The 16,087-nt window shown below is 49.4% G+C and overlaps 7 protein-coding genes across 7 annotated transcripts; 3 read left to right on the top strand and 4 right to left on the bottom strand.

Annotated features, from left to right (window-relative positions):
• Positions 1-352: 352 nt before the first annotated feature.
• Positions 353-2,545, top strand: POJ06DRAFT_259969 (uncharacterized protein). The gene is made up of 5 exons (XM_056188433.1): positions 353-489; positions 636-1,012; positions 1,070-1,127; positions 1,182-1,825; positions 1,878-2,545. Exons 2-5 carry the CDS (start codon positions 811-813, stop codon positions 2,216-2,218), a joined length of 1,245 nt encoding a protein of 414 aa, XP_056041210.1. The 5' UTR covers positions 353-489; positions 636-810; the 3' UTR covers positions 2,219-2,545.
• Positions 2,546-3,946: 1,401 nt separating this feature from the next.
• On the top strand, positions 3,947-5,814 carry POJ06DRAFT_259966 (uncharacterized protein). The gene is made up of 2 exons (XM_056188432.1): positions 3,947-4,275; positions 4,327-5,814. The coding sequence occupies exon 2, from the start codon at positions 4,408-4,410 to the stop codon at positions 5,440-5,442; it is 1,035 nt and encodes a 344-aa protein (XP_056041209.1). The 5' UTR covers positions 3,947-4,275; positions 4,327-4,407; the 3' UTR covers positions 5,443-5,814.
• An 813-nt stretch (positions 5,815-6,627) lies between these two features.
• POJ06DRAFT_201379 (uncharacterized protein) lies at positions 6,628-8,120 on the bottom strand (the record flags this gene model as incomplete). The annotated part of the gene is made up of 4 exons (XM_056185235.1): positions 6,628-7,262; positions 7,321-7,528; positions 7,581-7,878; positions 7,930-8,120. 4 exons carry the CDS (start codon positions 8,118-8,120, stop codon positions 6,628-6,630), a joined length of 1,332 nt encoding a protein of 443 aa, XP_056041208.1.
• A 493-nt stretch (positions 8,121-8,613) lies between these two features.
• POJ06DRAFT_259958 (uncharacterized protein) lies at positions 8,614-10,502 on the bottom strand. The gene is made up of 2 exons (XM_056188431.1): positions 9,114-10,502; positions 8,614-9,064 (listed from the first exon to the last, which is right to left on the bottom strand). Exons 1-2 carry the CDS (start codon positions 10,274-10,276, stop codon positions 8,992-8,994), a joined length of 1,236 nt encoding a protein of 411 aa, XP_056041207.1. The 5' UTR covers positions 10,277-10,502; the 3' UTR covers positions 8,614-8,991.
• A 237-nt stretch (positions 10,503-10,739) lies between these two features.
• On the top strand, positions 10,740-12,120 carry POJ06DRAFT_240283 (uncharacterized protein; the record flags this gene model as incomplete). Its single annotated transcript, XM_056186083.1, has 4 exons — positions 10,740-10,874; positions 10,936-11,325; positions 11,374-11,876; positions 11,928-12,120. The coding sequence occupies 4 exons, from the start codon at positions 10,740-10,742 to the stop codon at positions 12,118-12,120; spliced, it is 1,221 nt and encodes a 406-aa protein (XP_056041206.1).
• POJ06DRAFT_20910 (DUF1769-domain-containing protein) lies at positions 12,073-13,188 on the bottom strand. The gene is made up of 2 exons (XM_056185411.1): positions 12,956-13,188; positions 12,073-12,903 (listed from the first exon to the last, which is right to left on the bottom strand). Exons 1-2 carry the CDS (start codon positions 13,113-13,115, stop codon positions 12,239-12,241), a joined length of 825 nt encoding a protein of 274 aa, XP_056041205.1. The 5' UTR covers positions 13,116-13,188; the 3' UTR covers positions 12,073-12,238.
• A 1,080-nt stretch (positions 13,189-14,268) lies between these two features.
• Positions 14,269-16,044, bottom strand: POJ06DRAFT_240281 (uncharacterized protein; the record flags this gene model as incomplete). The annotated part of the gene is made up of 1 exon (XM_056186082.1): positions 14,269-16,044. The coding sequence occupies one exon, from the start codon at positions 16,042-16,044 to the stop codon at positions 14,269-14,271; it is 1,776 nt and encodes a 591-aa protein (XP_056041204.1).
• Positions 16,045-16,087: the final 43 nt, after the last annotated feature.

Below are 16,087 nucleotides of genomic sequence, written 5' to 3'. Positions count from 1 at the left end.
CAGCTTGTAAGAGTAGTAAGCAGGAGGAGTTCAATGTGTGGAAAGAAACGAATCCAATTGTTCTGGAATTTACGGGTAACAAAGGTAACTGTTGCACAGTTCTGAAAGTACTAAACTGGATCTTCCATGATGCGGCTTACGCCGCTGTCAGACATTGTGATGCCGGCGACATGAGCGGCTCGCCACTGTGTGGGTTAGGGCTTGTTCCAGCCGCACAGTGTTTTTAGGTTCCCGGATGAATCCGCGGCCCCAAAGTCCGCTCAAAATATTCGGCGTGCTAAGTGTAAAACTTTTCCTTGTTTAGCGCGAAAAGCAATAATGTCCGTAACTATACGGATCTAAGTGAGAAGGCTCCCTCTGTGCTTCCAAAGTAGAGAATAAGCGATTCCCTTACGGCGCCAGTATTGCAAAAGTGGCCTCGACCATCAAAGGTCTCGATTCTGAATTTAGTATCAGTACAGCATACTCCTGAACTTGGAAGATTGCCCGGTGAGTTTGGAATTAACCAGGACCGACCCCTGATTGCGTGTGCTTGGAACGACATGATGGCAGCGAAGTCCAATGCATTGGCGCTAAACCAGCGGCCGGGACGAGTTTATAGAGCATATCTTCTAACTATACATATCGTGATATAGGTGATTTTTTATCGTTTTTCCATCTGTACACATTGCTACCGTTATTTCTTACTTTCCAATGTGCAACCTTGTTCTCGAGTCGTAGTAAATTACACACGGCGCCGATATTCCACGTCATTTACAATTGAGGAATTGACGTCGATTCACATTCTGGCATTGTGACAACGAAGCTGTCATGGATTCTGCACGCCCGCGAAGCATATCGGGCAGTGCCCATATATTGCTCACAACGTGGAAACCGCTGCTGCTCTCAGTCATGTTAATCTCCAGCCTGGTCGATGCATTCCCGATGATTCCCTTCAAGTTGTGGGCACAAGAAGACAAGCAGGATTGGTCAGTCAAACCTGGACAAATCCCAGATTATATTATAAAATACGGTAAGCTTGGTTCGGTAATTCATGCAAGACGAGGCTTTCGAAACTGACGAGGTGCAGCGCCAACTGTTCATCTATATTCTGAGGAAGTGTACTTGCCATGCGATTGGCGAGACTTGTAAGCTGAAAGTTGTATACTATGGTTACACAGATGAAGGATTAACAGCAATAGTGCGTCAAATATGCATCCAGTACTTAATGGCAATAATATCACTGGCAGCATCAACTTCCCGATGACGATCTACGACATCGGTCGCCTGCCACGAAATGAAGACGTGTACCTTACATCGACCTCTGATTTTGATGTTGACCCGGATTGGATCACTGGTATTGGGAATCGGCCGGATATCGAGACTGGGCGGAATCCGGCACCGGCAATTTTGATAGTGTTCGATAAAGGGGATGGCTGGGTAGATTCATTCTGGTTCTATTTCTACTCCTTCAATTTGGGTCCGTTTGTAATGGGAGGTGGGCCATATGGTAATCACATTGGCGACTGGGAGCACTCAATCTTGCGGTTTTACAAAGGCCAGCCGCATTCGTTATGGATGTCAGCACATGGGGGCGGTAGCGGGTTCACGTTTAAAGCACTCGAGAAATTAGAGACGGATCCGAATAGGCCAGTCATATTCTCCGCGCGTGGCACACATGCAAATTACGGATCTGCCGGTCAGCATTCTCATGATCTGCCATTCCGCATGCTGAGCGATTTCACTGACCGGGGCCCGTTGTGGGATCCGGCCAAGAACTACGTGGCGTATACATATGACGGGACCCTAGTGTGTGGAGAAGGCGATATGACGTCTTCGAACGCAGGTATGTTTTGCAACGTGTTGAATTTTACGAATGGGCTAACTTGAAAATACAGAATGGCTGTACTTCCCGGGTCACTGGGGCGACCAAAAACTCGACCCTTCAGACCCCCGACAGCATTTTCATCCGTTTGAATGGCGCTACATTGACGGCCCAACTGGCCCGTTGTGGAAGCATCTCGACCGTAGCACAGTGTGCCAGCAGCCCAAGTGGTACAACGTGAGAGGGACATGCCGTGTCCGGAACTCGTTAGAGTATGGCGAAGGTATCGAAAGCGAAGGATTTGGATGTGCTGGTATATTCGATCATATATGGCCGCAATTTCTGGGAAAGTTTATTCGACTTTGGTTATGGGGTGGGTGGATCTGCGAGTACCTTGATTGGATGTGGGGTTAGTCTAGAAATTTTACACCACAGGAAACAGTTTGCAGTGGAGTTTGTGCATAATGAACATCGTATCTGGGATCTAATTAGTATTTTGGGTCGAAATTGTGATGACAGTGGTGGGAATTATGGTTTTGCTTCTTTTGCAAAATTCACTTTTATAGAGGAGGAAATGGCGTGGTTACTTTGCAGCATCCTTTCACATGCGTTTTCTTAGTTCTTAGAACTTGGGCACCACATGAGGGTCTATTTTTTATTGTATTATGTTTATTTCTTACCTTTTAATCAGTTGTTATTTCCTAGGTGGAGCAAAATAATATTTGGCTTTTATGCGATATTTTTTTTGTCTTATATGAAGTGGAGGGGGGGGGGCCCGCTGGAAACAAGCGGCGACTCCAATGATCTGTTCAAATGAGTACCCTGCAGGTGCAGCAAAGTGACGTAGTCGAGTATCAGACTGTCTGCATCCAAAGCAGTTGCTGTAGAACTCATGCGCTCAGCCTCGGCTGTCGGTTGTCAACCAGCAACGCCAGGACGGGGTAGTTTGATCGACTTCTATTACTGCGGTTTGGATAGCCAAGGGTACACGGTGATACTAGTCCTCTTGCGGATCGTTCAGCAGATTGAGGTACAACCACAGGCGACAACTGGCGAGGCTGAGCGCTTCGAAGCAACCACATCTGGGACGATTTGCGTGACCTACGTTCGTTGGATGAGGAATTCAGAATTACGCTCCCAATCGACAAAACAGCCCCGATTATTATATTATATCAGAATAGACGAAAGTTGAATAGGTACAACTGACAAGACTGAGCATAAAATGATGTTAAGTTGTATGCGCTGGCGGCTGTTTATGCTTGGGTTGGCCGGCCAACAAAACTAAGGCGCAAATTAATTTCATTTTATTTAATTGGCCGCAGCTGCAAACGGTGGCACGGGCCGCGAAGTCTTAATACCAGTAAGTTTCCAAGGAGATCGTCTCAGGCTCCTTTCATTTCGCGATGTCGCCCGCTCTCCGACGACGGCGCCGGAATCTGAAGCACCAGGGGGCGCTAGCGACTAGATTACTTGTGAAAGGATGTTCCGGTCCTGCGCTAGTTGTGATCCGCGATACCTAATCTGCATATAATGACGCAATCATGACGTCGGCTCTCGGAAAAACTTCACATTCGTCCGATCAGCGTAGGGCATTCGCAGTTGCCGTGTACCGAACACCAGTTTTATCTACTTGAACACTTACCCGTTCGGGCGATTTGATACAAGCGGCTCTTGCGCTGTTCCTTTCTGAGAATTCAGAACGGGCTCGAGTTTGCTCGTGTTTGCGCTGGTAGGGGACGTGCTAGTTAGTAGTCACTAGTCACCCAATGGTTGCTGTCCGGTTGTTGCTAGCTGACCATGCGAAGATCGTCGTTTGACGTGCGTGCACAGGAAGTCATCAACAGTAATCAGATAAAGCACAGCACACCAAGCGTGGGGTTTTGTTTGCGCACACACAGCCCAGTCGCGGCTGCGGTTGCAAGTGTGGCGACGCCGATGCATCAGCTCATCTCCAGCTACATGGTGCCGACACGCGGGTTAGGGCCGGGCGGGTACCGCGCGCCGGCGGCGGGAGGCGTATCTGAGACGGTACCCATACCTTGTCTGCCACACCACCCGTCCAGGCTACGGCGCGTCAGCGCTCTGATTTCGATCCCAAGTATAGTAGTACTGGCGACAGATAGCGAGCCTGTAACAGTTTTGGTATCAGATGTCGGCCTTGGCTGTTGTCCAGATGGACCCTAGCAATTAAGCCTTACTCTGTAGACCCTCCGTTAATCTGTTGTTTACCACTCCACCTTCCTAACCTACTACTGTGCCGCTCGTTTGCTCTTGTTCCTGTATCCTTGAATGTACTCGTAGCCGACGTCACCGATCACAACTTGAGCTCGCCACGCCTAGTGTTCGAACAGTATAAGTAGGCCACCTTCGCCTCGCCCTATCCGGAACCTATCATCGCTCGACCTTGTTTAGTCCAACTTCACTTGCACCAGTAGCTCGACATCTCTCCCTTGTTTGCATCTCGGGTAATTGTACGTCTTTCTCGGCTCATATCTTCCACAGTGCTAACCTTGGCATGGTAGGTGACCTACAATATCGAAACCTGTCCTTTGCCACATCTCTTGACCAACACGCACGTCAGCTTTACATCTACCAATTTCAAAATGCGTTGTGACACTTGCATGCACCAGATTCCGGCGGTCTTGCCGTCGCCAATTACGCCCCCGGCTGAATCTTCTCCGGTATCTATCTTAAATACGGCGGTCACGATTCTGCGGAGCCAATCTCTTGCTCTCTCGCACCTTACGGACCTCTACCGGGCAGATGCGGAAACTCAGAACGACTACGTCAATTCAATTCAGCTGATGCACAATGCGTTGGTGACTGGAGGCAAGATTGTTTTGACCGGTATGGGCAAGTCCGGCAAGATTGCCGACAAATTGGTGGCAACCATGAATTCTCTCGGTATCCATGCTGCCACTCTGCATCCTTGCGATGCGCTACACGGTGATCTCGGCGTTCTGCGACCGGCAGACGTTCTGGTCATGATCACTTCGTCTGGAAACACACCTGAGCTCAATCAGCTCCTGCCGTATCTCCCGTCCGGTTTACCACGGATATGCTTGACTTGTACTCCAGATTCGCCTCTCGGCCGAGGATCCTCGGCTGTGCTCTCCGCTCATTTGCCTGGGTCGCTACTTGAGCGCGCAATCTACGGTGTCCCAGCGCCAACGACCTCGACGACCGCGTGCCTTGCTGTCGGCGATGCTGTTTGCATCACCTTGGCCGAAATTATTACCGCAGAGCAGGAGGAGCGCAAGAAGAACTTCGGACGGTGGCATCCTGGCGGTGCCATTGGAAACGACTACAAGAGCGAGGAAAATTGCGCGAAGCCCACTTTCCGAGACGTCATGATTCCCTGGGCCGAAGTTGGCCTTGTTGACACGGACGCGGATGAGCTCGAGATCTTGCGCGCTGCAGCTGGTCGTCAATGGGTATGCGTTGGGAACGAGAAGTTGTTCAAGGGGCATGAGCTCGGGCAGCTTTCTCGCAAGGCAGGTGCTGCCGCCGCCGGCCTTGCCATTACCCGTCTGCGACGGGTCGGCCCCAAAGATGACGTCGCAAACGTTGGCCGGGGCGAGATTGTCGTCGTTGCTAAGGATATGAAGAATATTCTCGGTCTCTACGAGGGTATCTAAAGTGGGAGTGTCTTTTATGGTTCGGTGTTACGGGAGTGTTAGTTTGGTTTCTTTCTAACACAATTATACATAAAAAAAGAAACCGGGAATTACTTATTGTTTGCTATATAGTATTTTTTGTTGGTATTGGTTATATGTAAACATGAAGGGTTCATGTTTCCATAGGACTACTTTCGGAGTATCTCGTGTGCGTGCTTGTTGGCTTTGCTAGAACCCGGTCGATTCAGATTGTTGTAGTTCTATTGGCGGTAAAAATATGGATTATGCTTGGTATTGTATAAGAATATCGCAGAAAGAATCAATAACATAGAAAGGAGTGGGAGATTATCAACAACACTTGTTTGTTATTCCGCGTCCTTTGATATCAGCTCATTAGCACATGTTACATTTCCAGAACCCTGACCTGGAGTATGGGTACAACCTACTCATTAGCACGTGTGTCAGACGAACGGTGATACCAATCTGGTGGCGGCTGGTCAGGGCCAATCAAATGTGACCGGCCGTACCTCGGTTCGGGTCTGCCCCAAACTAACTCTGCTGGTGGCGTTGAGTTCTGACCTGTTGCAGCTCGAGAGTGGCGGGTACGGCTGGCGCGCCTCCTTGCGTGTATAGCTGCCTCAGATGTGTGTGATCGTAACTCGAGGCCCGCCGATCGCATTGGTCCTGTCACTTGAGACTTCTTTTGATCCTCGCAAATCTGGTAAGCGAACGGAACTTTTTGAAACGTTGAATAAAAGATCTGCTGTTTTTGTGGATACGGTACGCGCGGATGATGTCGATTGCTAACGAAACGAGATGTGGCGACCTCGCACGTTGAAGCACCTGTGTTTATCTCTTCCGGGTTCCCGTGATTATTATCCAATGTTATTAATCCTAGTTAGAACGCTAATTGCGTGAGCTGTAAATAATACATCTGCGATAGTTGACATGTGCACGTACAAGGGCCCTGCAATGATGAATATCCTGAAAATATTGTATCGAAAGTCATCCTTATACGGAGTCGTCGGTTTGCCGACAATGACGGATAACAATGGGGATTTATTCTGAGGTGTGCCCTTGTCATGCTGTGCATCGTGCAGACTAATTTAATATTGCTTCTAACTGAAAAAATAGGAGGAGAAAATTACACGCATACAAGCAAATTCGTTACATATATACATCTCTATAACCCGTCTACATTTAACTCTAGTTCTTGCCAGACGAAAATGGCATGACGGCCCACTTTCCACTCCAAGCCCATCCCTTTCCTGTCTCGGGCTTGCCCTTCGCGCTTGTAATGTCAACCCACGCCTTCTCGAGCTCCTCTTCCTTACCCTCGGTAAGACCAACAACCACGTCGGCCTTGCACGTTCGCAAACTGAACAATTTGACCTGATTAGTAGCAAGCGGACCAATGGCTGTGGTAAAGGGAGTAGTACGCGGCCAGGCAGCATCATATGTCAGCTTTCGGTAGTTCAAATCTCCCTTCAAGATCGCCAGCTTCGATTCTTTCAGATCCTGCCACACCTCGTGCCCACCGCCAAGGCCATTCTCACGGATCTCCCAGAACGCAAGAGACGTAGTCCAGAATCCCGACGATCGCACAATGATTTTTCCTTCTTCATTGTATTTAACGAGTTGTTCGCGCAGAAAATCAATCTCTTCTCTGGCCATGGTAAAGACCGATGAGGAGCCAAGTGCGTTGATCAAGACCGGAAGGTCGACGGGAAGCACGTCAGAAACGAACCAGGGCATCGCTTTCGGATGGAGAACGACTGTGTCAGCTAGGCCGGAGTCGAGAAGGAAAAGCGCGAAAAGGACGTCCGTATAGAATTCAAAGCCTAACAGTTCGTTAGCGTCGACGATACGTACGTACAAAGCAAGTCAAATCCGACGTACCGGCGTTGTCAAGGATGAGATCAACACGACCGCCCTCGACGGAGAAAATAGCGTCCCACGCCTTATCGACATCGTTGACAAGGATATTTTTCTCACTCTCCTTTCGCGCTTTCTCGCCCTGCAAGCTCTGAAGCTGATCGAGCGAGAGATTGGTCAAAAGGGAAAGATCAGTCGCGTTGCCCCAGAGTGAAATATCAATGAACTCGCGCTAGCCAAGAATTAACTTCCAATAAGCGATAAGACTTCACGGGCCAACTTACAAACAACAAATGCAACTGCTCTTTGCTGACAGAACCGTGCAACTGTCCAGACAAAGTCTTATATCGGATTGCTAACTCGGCAACTGCCACCTCGGATGACTTGAACGCATCGAGCTTCTGTCTAGCGAAGAAATCGTAGTCCTTCCAGTGAGCTGTAGTCTGCAGATACCCATACAATTTTCGGTATAGGTAGCACTCAGAGTACAGCCATGGAGCATTGCCCCAGCTCATTGGGCCTTGTCGCTCAAATTCTGAGTTGTAAAGCGCCACATCATACAATCCGTCGTCTTCTAGTGGCCTGCAATCTGTTGGTAAACAAACAGGTCAACAGAATGCGAGATTAACTTACACAAGAGTACGATCGTGCTCAACCTCATATTTCAGGGCACCAACCTTCTCAATGAGGGCTTTGCCTTCCTCCGCCTTCTCCCCATCGGATTCAAGCGTCGTGCGAGAGAGGTCGTCGACAATACCTGTGAGAATGACAGGCCAACGAGAACGGGCAGACGTAAAAGCGAACGAATCGGTGTCCGAGTTCATATACGGCGGGGCCGCTATTCAGTACGTCAGCGTGTTTTCAAATTCGACTCGACCGTCCAACAGGACACAGAATTTAACATACGGCAAGGAACTGGGGATCCCATTTTGGAGCGATCTGTTGATTCTATCAGCGTTAGACGAGACTAAAGTAGTCATTTAGCTTCCCAGAATTACCTAAAGTGATTGAATAATGTAAAAATCTTCTGCAGTAAGCGATTGACAGTCAATTGACCAGTTGTCCGTGGAATCGGGGGCGATCAAGGGCAATGAACGAAAGACCGCTTTATTGTTGATAGGTACAGCGACGGCCGAATGGCGTCCCCGAGGGGCGAATTACATTTCATCATTGGGGTTTGTACCGTATACCCAGAATTGTGAGCGTCTAGTACATTCGCGCGCGTACCGACTGCGTACCATTTCTGAAACTGAGCATGACGTCGGCTGGCATTCATCCGTACCGCGTCCACAATAATGATTGTCTCGAGGATTTCGATCATTTTTGCCACGAAAATGATATTCCGCCCTAAACCAAAAATTCCCTGTGCACCGCATCAAAATACAAGCCGTATTGAGTTCATACACAAATTCCGACTCCCAGACTGAAAAGTACCAAGATCTAAACATCCAGCAAGTTTCTATTACATTTATCATACAACATCTTCAGAGCGAGCTTTCTTTTCATCTGTTTCAATTATGTCTTCAATTTCAGTAGTCCCGGCTGAAGAAGACCTGCTCACTTCTACTGACTGGTCGGTTTCCAGTGCAGCGCGCTTCCGTAGCTTACGGGACTCAATCCCCGCTATTATACTGGCGATAATCGAGGAGCTATTGTTGACGGTTAGCTAGCTTAACACGAAAGGGCAATAACCACTTACGCGAATCCGAGCCCAATCGTCATACCGGTTAGCCATGGTGGCCGATTATGTCGATTGTATACCCACATCCTGCACCAAATTAGTATATTGACCGAATGCAAATCGTAGAGCAACTTACCCAGCAGCCATGACAACTTGGAAACATGAATTGAGTTCGTACAGATAGAGCACTGCCGCCAACGCCCACCAATTTCTGCTTGGCACATACCACGGATACCGTTTTCTCAGTCGTACATTAGCCGTTTCTTGATTACCAAGTTGACCTCGGATTAAGAAGTACAAGTGCTTCGTTCGCTGAGGCATTAAACCGAATCCTGTAATACAAAACAAGGCATTGAGAACTTGCGAGTCGATTTCAATCCACCGCTTGCCTGGACTATCGGTACCGTCTGGACCATCGGGGTGATTCATCGCCGGTGCAGCACCGACTAGGATAAGGAACAACATTCCACCAAAAGCTATGACGAGGCATAGGTACAATGTTATAAAGAAACCTTTAACAGTAAGAACAAATTTCAGTGCCAACTTGAGATACGTCCATATCAGGACTCGCAGGTGCTGTCGTAGAGGCTCAGACTCGACCGACACAGGCTCCCCCACGTTCTTGTCTGGATGATCTAATGGAGCAGCTTGTTGTATAGCAGAAAAGTGTCGTCTCACAACTTCACGCGGACCAGGGACGTCTATTATCGACATCATAGTTGCTGCCATGACACCCGGATGAGGAGACGGATCGGTAATTCCAACAACAATCGTCGCGCCTGCTGCAGAAAGTGTGGGTCGTCGTGCTCGACCATTCTCGTCACTTACTATACCGGAGAATCGCTTGAGGAGAGGGGGGGGAGCTGGCTCGGACTTTGCACGATGCCTTGCAGGTGTACTTGGAGAAACATTGTCATTCCCTGTCTCGCTGTTCGTATTATTATCGACATTATCTGATTCGGGCTCATCACTGTTCCGCGTCTCGGTGACAACAGCTGGCTTTTGATTCTGTGATAGCAAAGACAGGTGTCGAGTTCCTCTAAACTTGCGCCTTACACTGCTATTGCTCCGTAGTCTTCGCTCATCACTTTCAGGCTGTGGTACAGCACGTTCTTGCTGCTCGATTCGATCGCTGAGCCCGCCAAGCTCGCCGTCCTCCTGCACCGACTGAATAGGTTGTAACGGGCCACTTGCCGACCCATTGTCATGACCTAATGTCGGCGGTGGAAGAAAATGCACGCTTCGGCTCGATCTTGTTGCAGTAGGACGCTTAACTGAGGAACTGTTGTTGTCTTCCATTTCCACTGCCTGACTCTAAAATGTGAAGAGTTATGGCGACGTTCTATCGCCTAGGTCGCCACGTCGACGGTACCACTCAGTGCTAAATTATTGAGACAAGCCTTAGTCAAGTGTTTGACGACCAAACGTGGTCCGCTAATAAGAGTCGAACAATATGGTCTAGCATTTATTATCATTCGTATGGTCTTCAAAGCCGCAGCTGGACAGAGTTATTCGATAATTCCCCCTCGGGCAGATCGACAAGGTCCAATCTACATACCGTACATACTTTGCCGAGACCCTAGCCCAAAGATCACGTGCAGAGTCTAATCTCGAGAGCAGTTGCGGCTTCGATATGTCGCCGAAAAAACCTGTAAAACGCGGGGACTAACAATTTGTGGAACATCTGAGTGTAAATTGCCCGCATTTAGTCCGTAGTTTTCGGATACACTCTCTTTGAAGTCTTTCTATAATAAACATAGACATGATGCTGCCATCAGTGCGACCGGTTCTGGGACGAATGGCCTTCAGCCTCACGACCTCGGTGAGCTCGAGGGGTTTGAAGACTTTGAAGATTGGGCTCATTCCCGGAGACGGCATAGGAAAGGAGGTTATCCCTGTACGTCATCTAAATTAGTGGTCATGGATTGGACGCGGAACCTTGCTAACTGTGGATGCAGGCTGGCCGTCATGTACTTGAGGCACTCCCGGCCGAGGATGGTTTGAATTTCCAGTTTGTCGATTTGATTGCCGGATTTGAGTGCTTCAAGGCTACCGGTGTTGCTCTACCTGAGGAGACAGTTAAGGTTCTGAAGGAAGAATGTGATGGAGCTTTGTTCGGTGCTGTCAGGTATGTTGTCGCATGGTCTTACATCCTATCCCAAATTGAGTCGCCGGACCAAGCCGCTAATTCCACCAGTTCACCTACTACTAAGGTTGCGGGCTATTCGTCACCTATCGTCGCCTTGCGCAAGAAATTGGGCTTGTACGCGAATGTCCGACCTGTCAAGTCAGTCGGTGACGACAGACCAGTTGACATGGTAATTGTCCGTGAGAACACTGAGGATTTGGTATGTTTTGATATGGCCACTGGTATGCTCCGTCTAATACTGTAACAGTACGTCAAGGAGGAGAAGATCTGGACTCTTGAGGACGGCACCAAGATCGCTGAGGCTATTAAACGTATTACTGAGAAGGCGTCGTACAACATTGGCAAGCTCGCGTTCGACCTTGCGGTCCAGCGCGGCGCTGCTCGATCTACGTCGAGCATTCCCACGCTCCATTCCAATGGCCCCATAGTCACTATTACTCACAAGTCTAACGTTCTGAGCACGACTGACGGTCTTTTCCGAGAGACCGTCCGCAAGGTCTACGAGGATAACGTGGAGAAGTATGCAGGTGTGAACGTCCAGGAGCAGATTGTTGACTCCATGGTTTACCGTATGTTCCGGGAACCGGAGATCTTTGATGTCGTTGTTGCGCCGAACTTGTACGGTGATATTCTCAGTGACGGGGCGGCTGCCCTGGTCGGATCTCTCGGTGTTATTCCCAGCGCGAATGTTGGTGACACGTTCGTTATCGGTGAGCCATGCCATGGAAGTGCTCCTGACATTGAGGGAAAGTAAGTGTTTGTCGTGTTCCAGCTTCGCGTGCATTCCGTAACATATACTAGGAACATTGCCAACCCAATCGCGACTATTCGATCTACCGCACTTATGCTCGAGTTCATGGGCTACGCCAAGCCCGCAGCCCGCATCCACGCCGCTGTCGACGCGCACATGGTCGAGAAGAAAATCAGCACTCCCGACCTTGGCGGCACGGCAACCACGACACAAGTCACCGAAGACATCATCAAGAGATTGTAGTTGTACAGTTAGAATTTTTGCACAAAAGGATAAATGGGATCTATCGTAAAAGGTTTGTCACTATATGGCCGTGTTAGGTTGTTGCATAGAATGAAACACATGTGTATGATATATTCATCTAGTCAACTTCTTCAGAACCATCTGCCATGGCAGGATCCTCGACTAATTCAAACAGAAGAGTGAAGTAGACCTTGCCTGTCTTGGACTTGAGTACATATCGTAAAGGCTGTCCATCCCAGTACTTCATTATGCCCAAGCTATATCCAGGCAATCTGAGTGCAAACTCACGACCCATTTCAATGTAGGGATTAAAAAAATCAAACTCATATGTCTGTCCCGCCTTGAAGACAAACTTTTTCCGGTTCTCGTGTTGCATGAAGAACTTTCTGCGCTCAGCAGATGAGGCGGGTATGTTAGCGTTCTGCCCTTCAATGGGCATGACTGCCGACAAGTCTTCTTTAACAAAAGGTAGCTTTTCTTTATTCGGTTTCGCGACAGCGATGACATTGATGCTAGTCACGGCGTACCCATACAGATAAGGCTTGTCGGCGTAAACGTCACCAGTCGCACTCGGATCAACCGCGTAATGAAAGATCTTGTATGCGATTCCAAAACCATAGGGGAGACTGTCCCGGATAGGCCTGTCAAAATCGTTGCCAAAAAGGACGTCGTCGAACGAGGTGTCTTCATTGAACTTGATCTTGAAGGAGATCGAGTTGAGATCGCGCCGATGGTCTTTGTATCCAAAATATGCGTTTGTTTTGGGGCTGCTATCAGGAAGGCCTTTGGTATTTATCAACCACCTGCAGTTAAAGCCAACGCTGAGTGGATATACCTGAGAAATTCTGAATCCGGACAACAATGCTCGACCAAGATGATGAGGAGATGATTTCGACTGGCACGTCGGTGTTCACATGGATTGTCCGCTTCTCTGCGGGATCATACGATGGAGCCGCAGACACTCGTAGCCTGTATCTTCTTCCATCAGCAGCCATTGTTGCGTTCCAGAGAATTTGCGCGAGAGCATTTGAGCTGCGGTATGGTTTTGGCAAATGTCGCTGTGTATAGGTTTGGATTGCCTACGCAATGTCCGTTACAACACACGTCTTTGTGCGGCTCCCATATTGCCCTAACCTGATCTACGGTCGGCTTTCCGTTCTGGTTAATTCTGCTGCCTAGTTGAGGCAAGAATCGCTGGCGAATGACACAACATATATTGCAAACCCTAACACTGGCCGGTTCTACTGTATCAGGATCTAAGAACTAGAACTCATATTTCTCCTGTAGGTGGAGCCCTAAAGACCAATCGCAGCCCTAGAGATCATCTCGTAGCCCTAAAGATCAACTCGTAGCCCTAGAGATCGACTCGGCTTAGCACGGCAACAACGCTCGATCATAAACAAATAGCTGGCCCTCAACGGAGTGACAACTTCATATTTCTTTTTTTCCTGGGTGCGTACATTCTCACATTGTTAACTGCTTCGGAAGATGGACGCAGTTTGTTCTAGGACGTCCGGCGATCTCCTACAGTGTCATGTCGCGTGCGAAATCGACAACCGCGAGCAAGATCGACAACCAACAGCGGTACGGCCAATCGACAACTATGAGCAAAAGTCCTTCTCCGGTGAGTGACCAATCAGATGAGCACCGGGGAAAGTATTTTAGGCTGGAGTGTTCGCCGGAGTCCACTGACTGACGACGGATATTTCGAGCACGATGTCACCCAATGGGCAAGTTGCCAGTACCAGATGAGAACTCGCTTTCGGACTTTGACAAGGCCCTCAACCTTCTAAAGAGCAATCCACCAGACCAGAGGTTGGTTTAATATCACCTTGACTTACTTCCACTTAATTCGGAATGCATAGCTCTTGAAAGCCGAAAAGACCGGTAGAACATTATTCACGTCTCGATATGTTCGTCTTGCCGGAAGAGCCTATATATCCAATCGCCACCTGCATCTAACAGCGCGACCGGAACTTGATGCAATGTTTTGATAAGCGACTACTTGATTAAATCATGTTGCCAGTTAGTGATATAGGTTAAGATCGCTTTGTGTTTAACCACCAATTAGTTACGGGAGAGTCATGATATTTCGTTCTTAATAGTTTGCATTCAACGAATGCATGGCATCAACAATAATGACGACGTTCAACTCTGGCCCCTATGCCTACCGAACGCATTCTGCGAACGCTCGAAATGCATCCTTTCCGCCTTCCTAAGCTCATGCTTCTTGACCTTTCCAGTTGACGTCTTAGGCAGCTCATCGACAAACTCAATTTCTCTCGGAACTTCGAAACCTCCGAGTCTTCCACGTGCGAATTCAATCAACTCGGCTCGTAAGCTTTCCGGATTTTTAGCCTTGCCACTGGCACGTAGAATGATCAATGCCTTTGGCCGTTCACCATATACCGCGTCCGGAATGCCAATGACCGCGACTTCGACAACGTCTGGGTGAGCGGACATCACATTTTCGACTCCCACGCTGGAGATATTCTCCCCACCTGATATGATGATGTCCTTGTTGCGGTCCATGATCTCTACAGCGCCATCAGGATGCCAGACAGCCAAATCGCCTGTATGCAGCCATCCTCCAGCAAACACTTTCTGCGTAGCTTTCTCGTCGTTGTGGTACCCTTTCATGCAGGTATTTCCTTGCAATAAGATCTCTCCGACCTCCTTGCCGTTTCGTTCGACATCAACAAGCTCGCCTCTGTCGGCCAAAGAAGGCTTGACCACACGCGCCTTCTGAGCAGTAAGAAACCCGTGTCCTTGCCTGGACATCTTCTTAAACTGCTGATCCTCGTCATGCGCGCTCCACTCGGACAGAACATAACATCTCGTTATCGGGCCGTACGTCTCGGTCAAGCCGTAGACGTGCACAGGGATCAAATTGAGTGCCACCATCCGCTTGAACAAAGAAGGTGAAGGTGGCGACGCAGCAACGGTAACCAGCACTCGCTCTGGAAGTCGTTTCGCGTTCGCATGCTCACATATCTGGATATTGACCGTCGGTGCGGCATTGTAATGCGTTATAGGTCGCTGAGGACTGGTGAGATACTCCCAGACCACGGTGTAGTCCATTTTTCGCAGACACACATGGGAGCCCCGGACAGCAGTGACAGCGAACGGGTAGGACCAGCCTGCAGCATGGAACATCGGGAGGGTCCAAAGATAGCGACAGCCTTTGTCGCCGCGGTTGAGCTCGGATTCCACAATTGAAGATATCGCGGCGAGGTACATTCCTCGATGGGTGTATTCAACAGCTTTGGGCTTACCAGTCGTACCTGACGTAAAAGAAAGAGCAAACACCTTGTCTTCAGGCTGATCCTCAAAGTGGAGTTGGTCAAATGGCGTCATGTCGCCGACGGTAGACGCCATGAGTTCGCCGTATGTCTGGTTCTTGTGGCCAGTAGCGCGGAAGTCGCGCAGGTCCTCCTCGTGGTCGGTGTCGAGATCGACGACGATTTCGAGGTCAGGGAAACCTTCGCCGACTGCGTTCATGAGGACGGACAGATAGTCAATGTCGACGAACACGACGTCGACTGCGGACAGCTCGACAACAGTTCTGATCTCGGCCGCCGACAGGCGGTAGTTGAACGCTGCTTGGATGTGGCCGGAGCCGGCAATGCCGAACATCAGCTCGAAGAACATGGGCGTGTTTGGCGCGAGTATGCCTATCTTCGTGCCATCTTTGTAGCAGCGCTTGAAGTAAGCAGCTAGACGGCGAACGCGATCCGCCTCTGTGAAGTAGTCACGTTCGATATTCGCGCCAGACCGGTCGCGGTGAACGATTGCGACGGCAGCGGGTTCGATGGCGGCGGCTCGGGGTAGAAAGTATGCGGGATTGAGCTCGTGAAGATGCGGCTGAGCGTGGGTAGGAGACGGGCGGAGGTGCCTAGCCAGAGCAGCGAGACGCGAAGCCATGTTGGCTGGTCGCGATGTCGGTGGTGATGGTAGCGGATCAGAG

The sequence above is a fragment of the Lipomyces tetrasporus genome (assembly GCF_029532465.1).
Source record: "Lipomyces tetrasporus strain NRRL Y-64009 chromosome Unknown POJ06scaffold_10, whole genome shotgun sequence".
Lineage (NCBI taxonomy): Eukaryota > Fungi > Ascomycota > Lipomycetes > Lipomycetales > Lipomycetaceae > Lipomyces > Lipomyces tetrasporus.
This window is presented reverse-complemented; position numbering and strand designations above follow the sequence as displayed.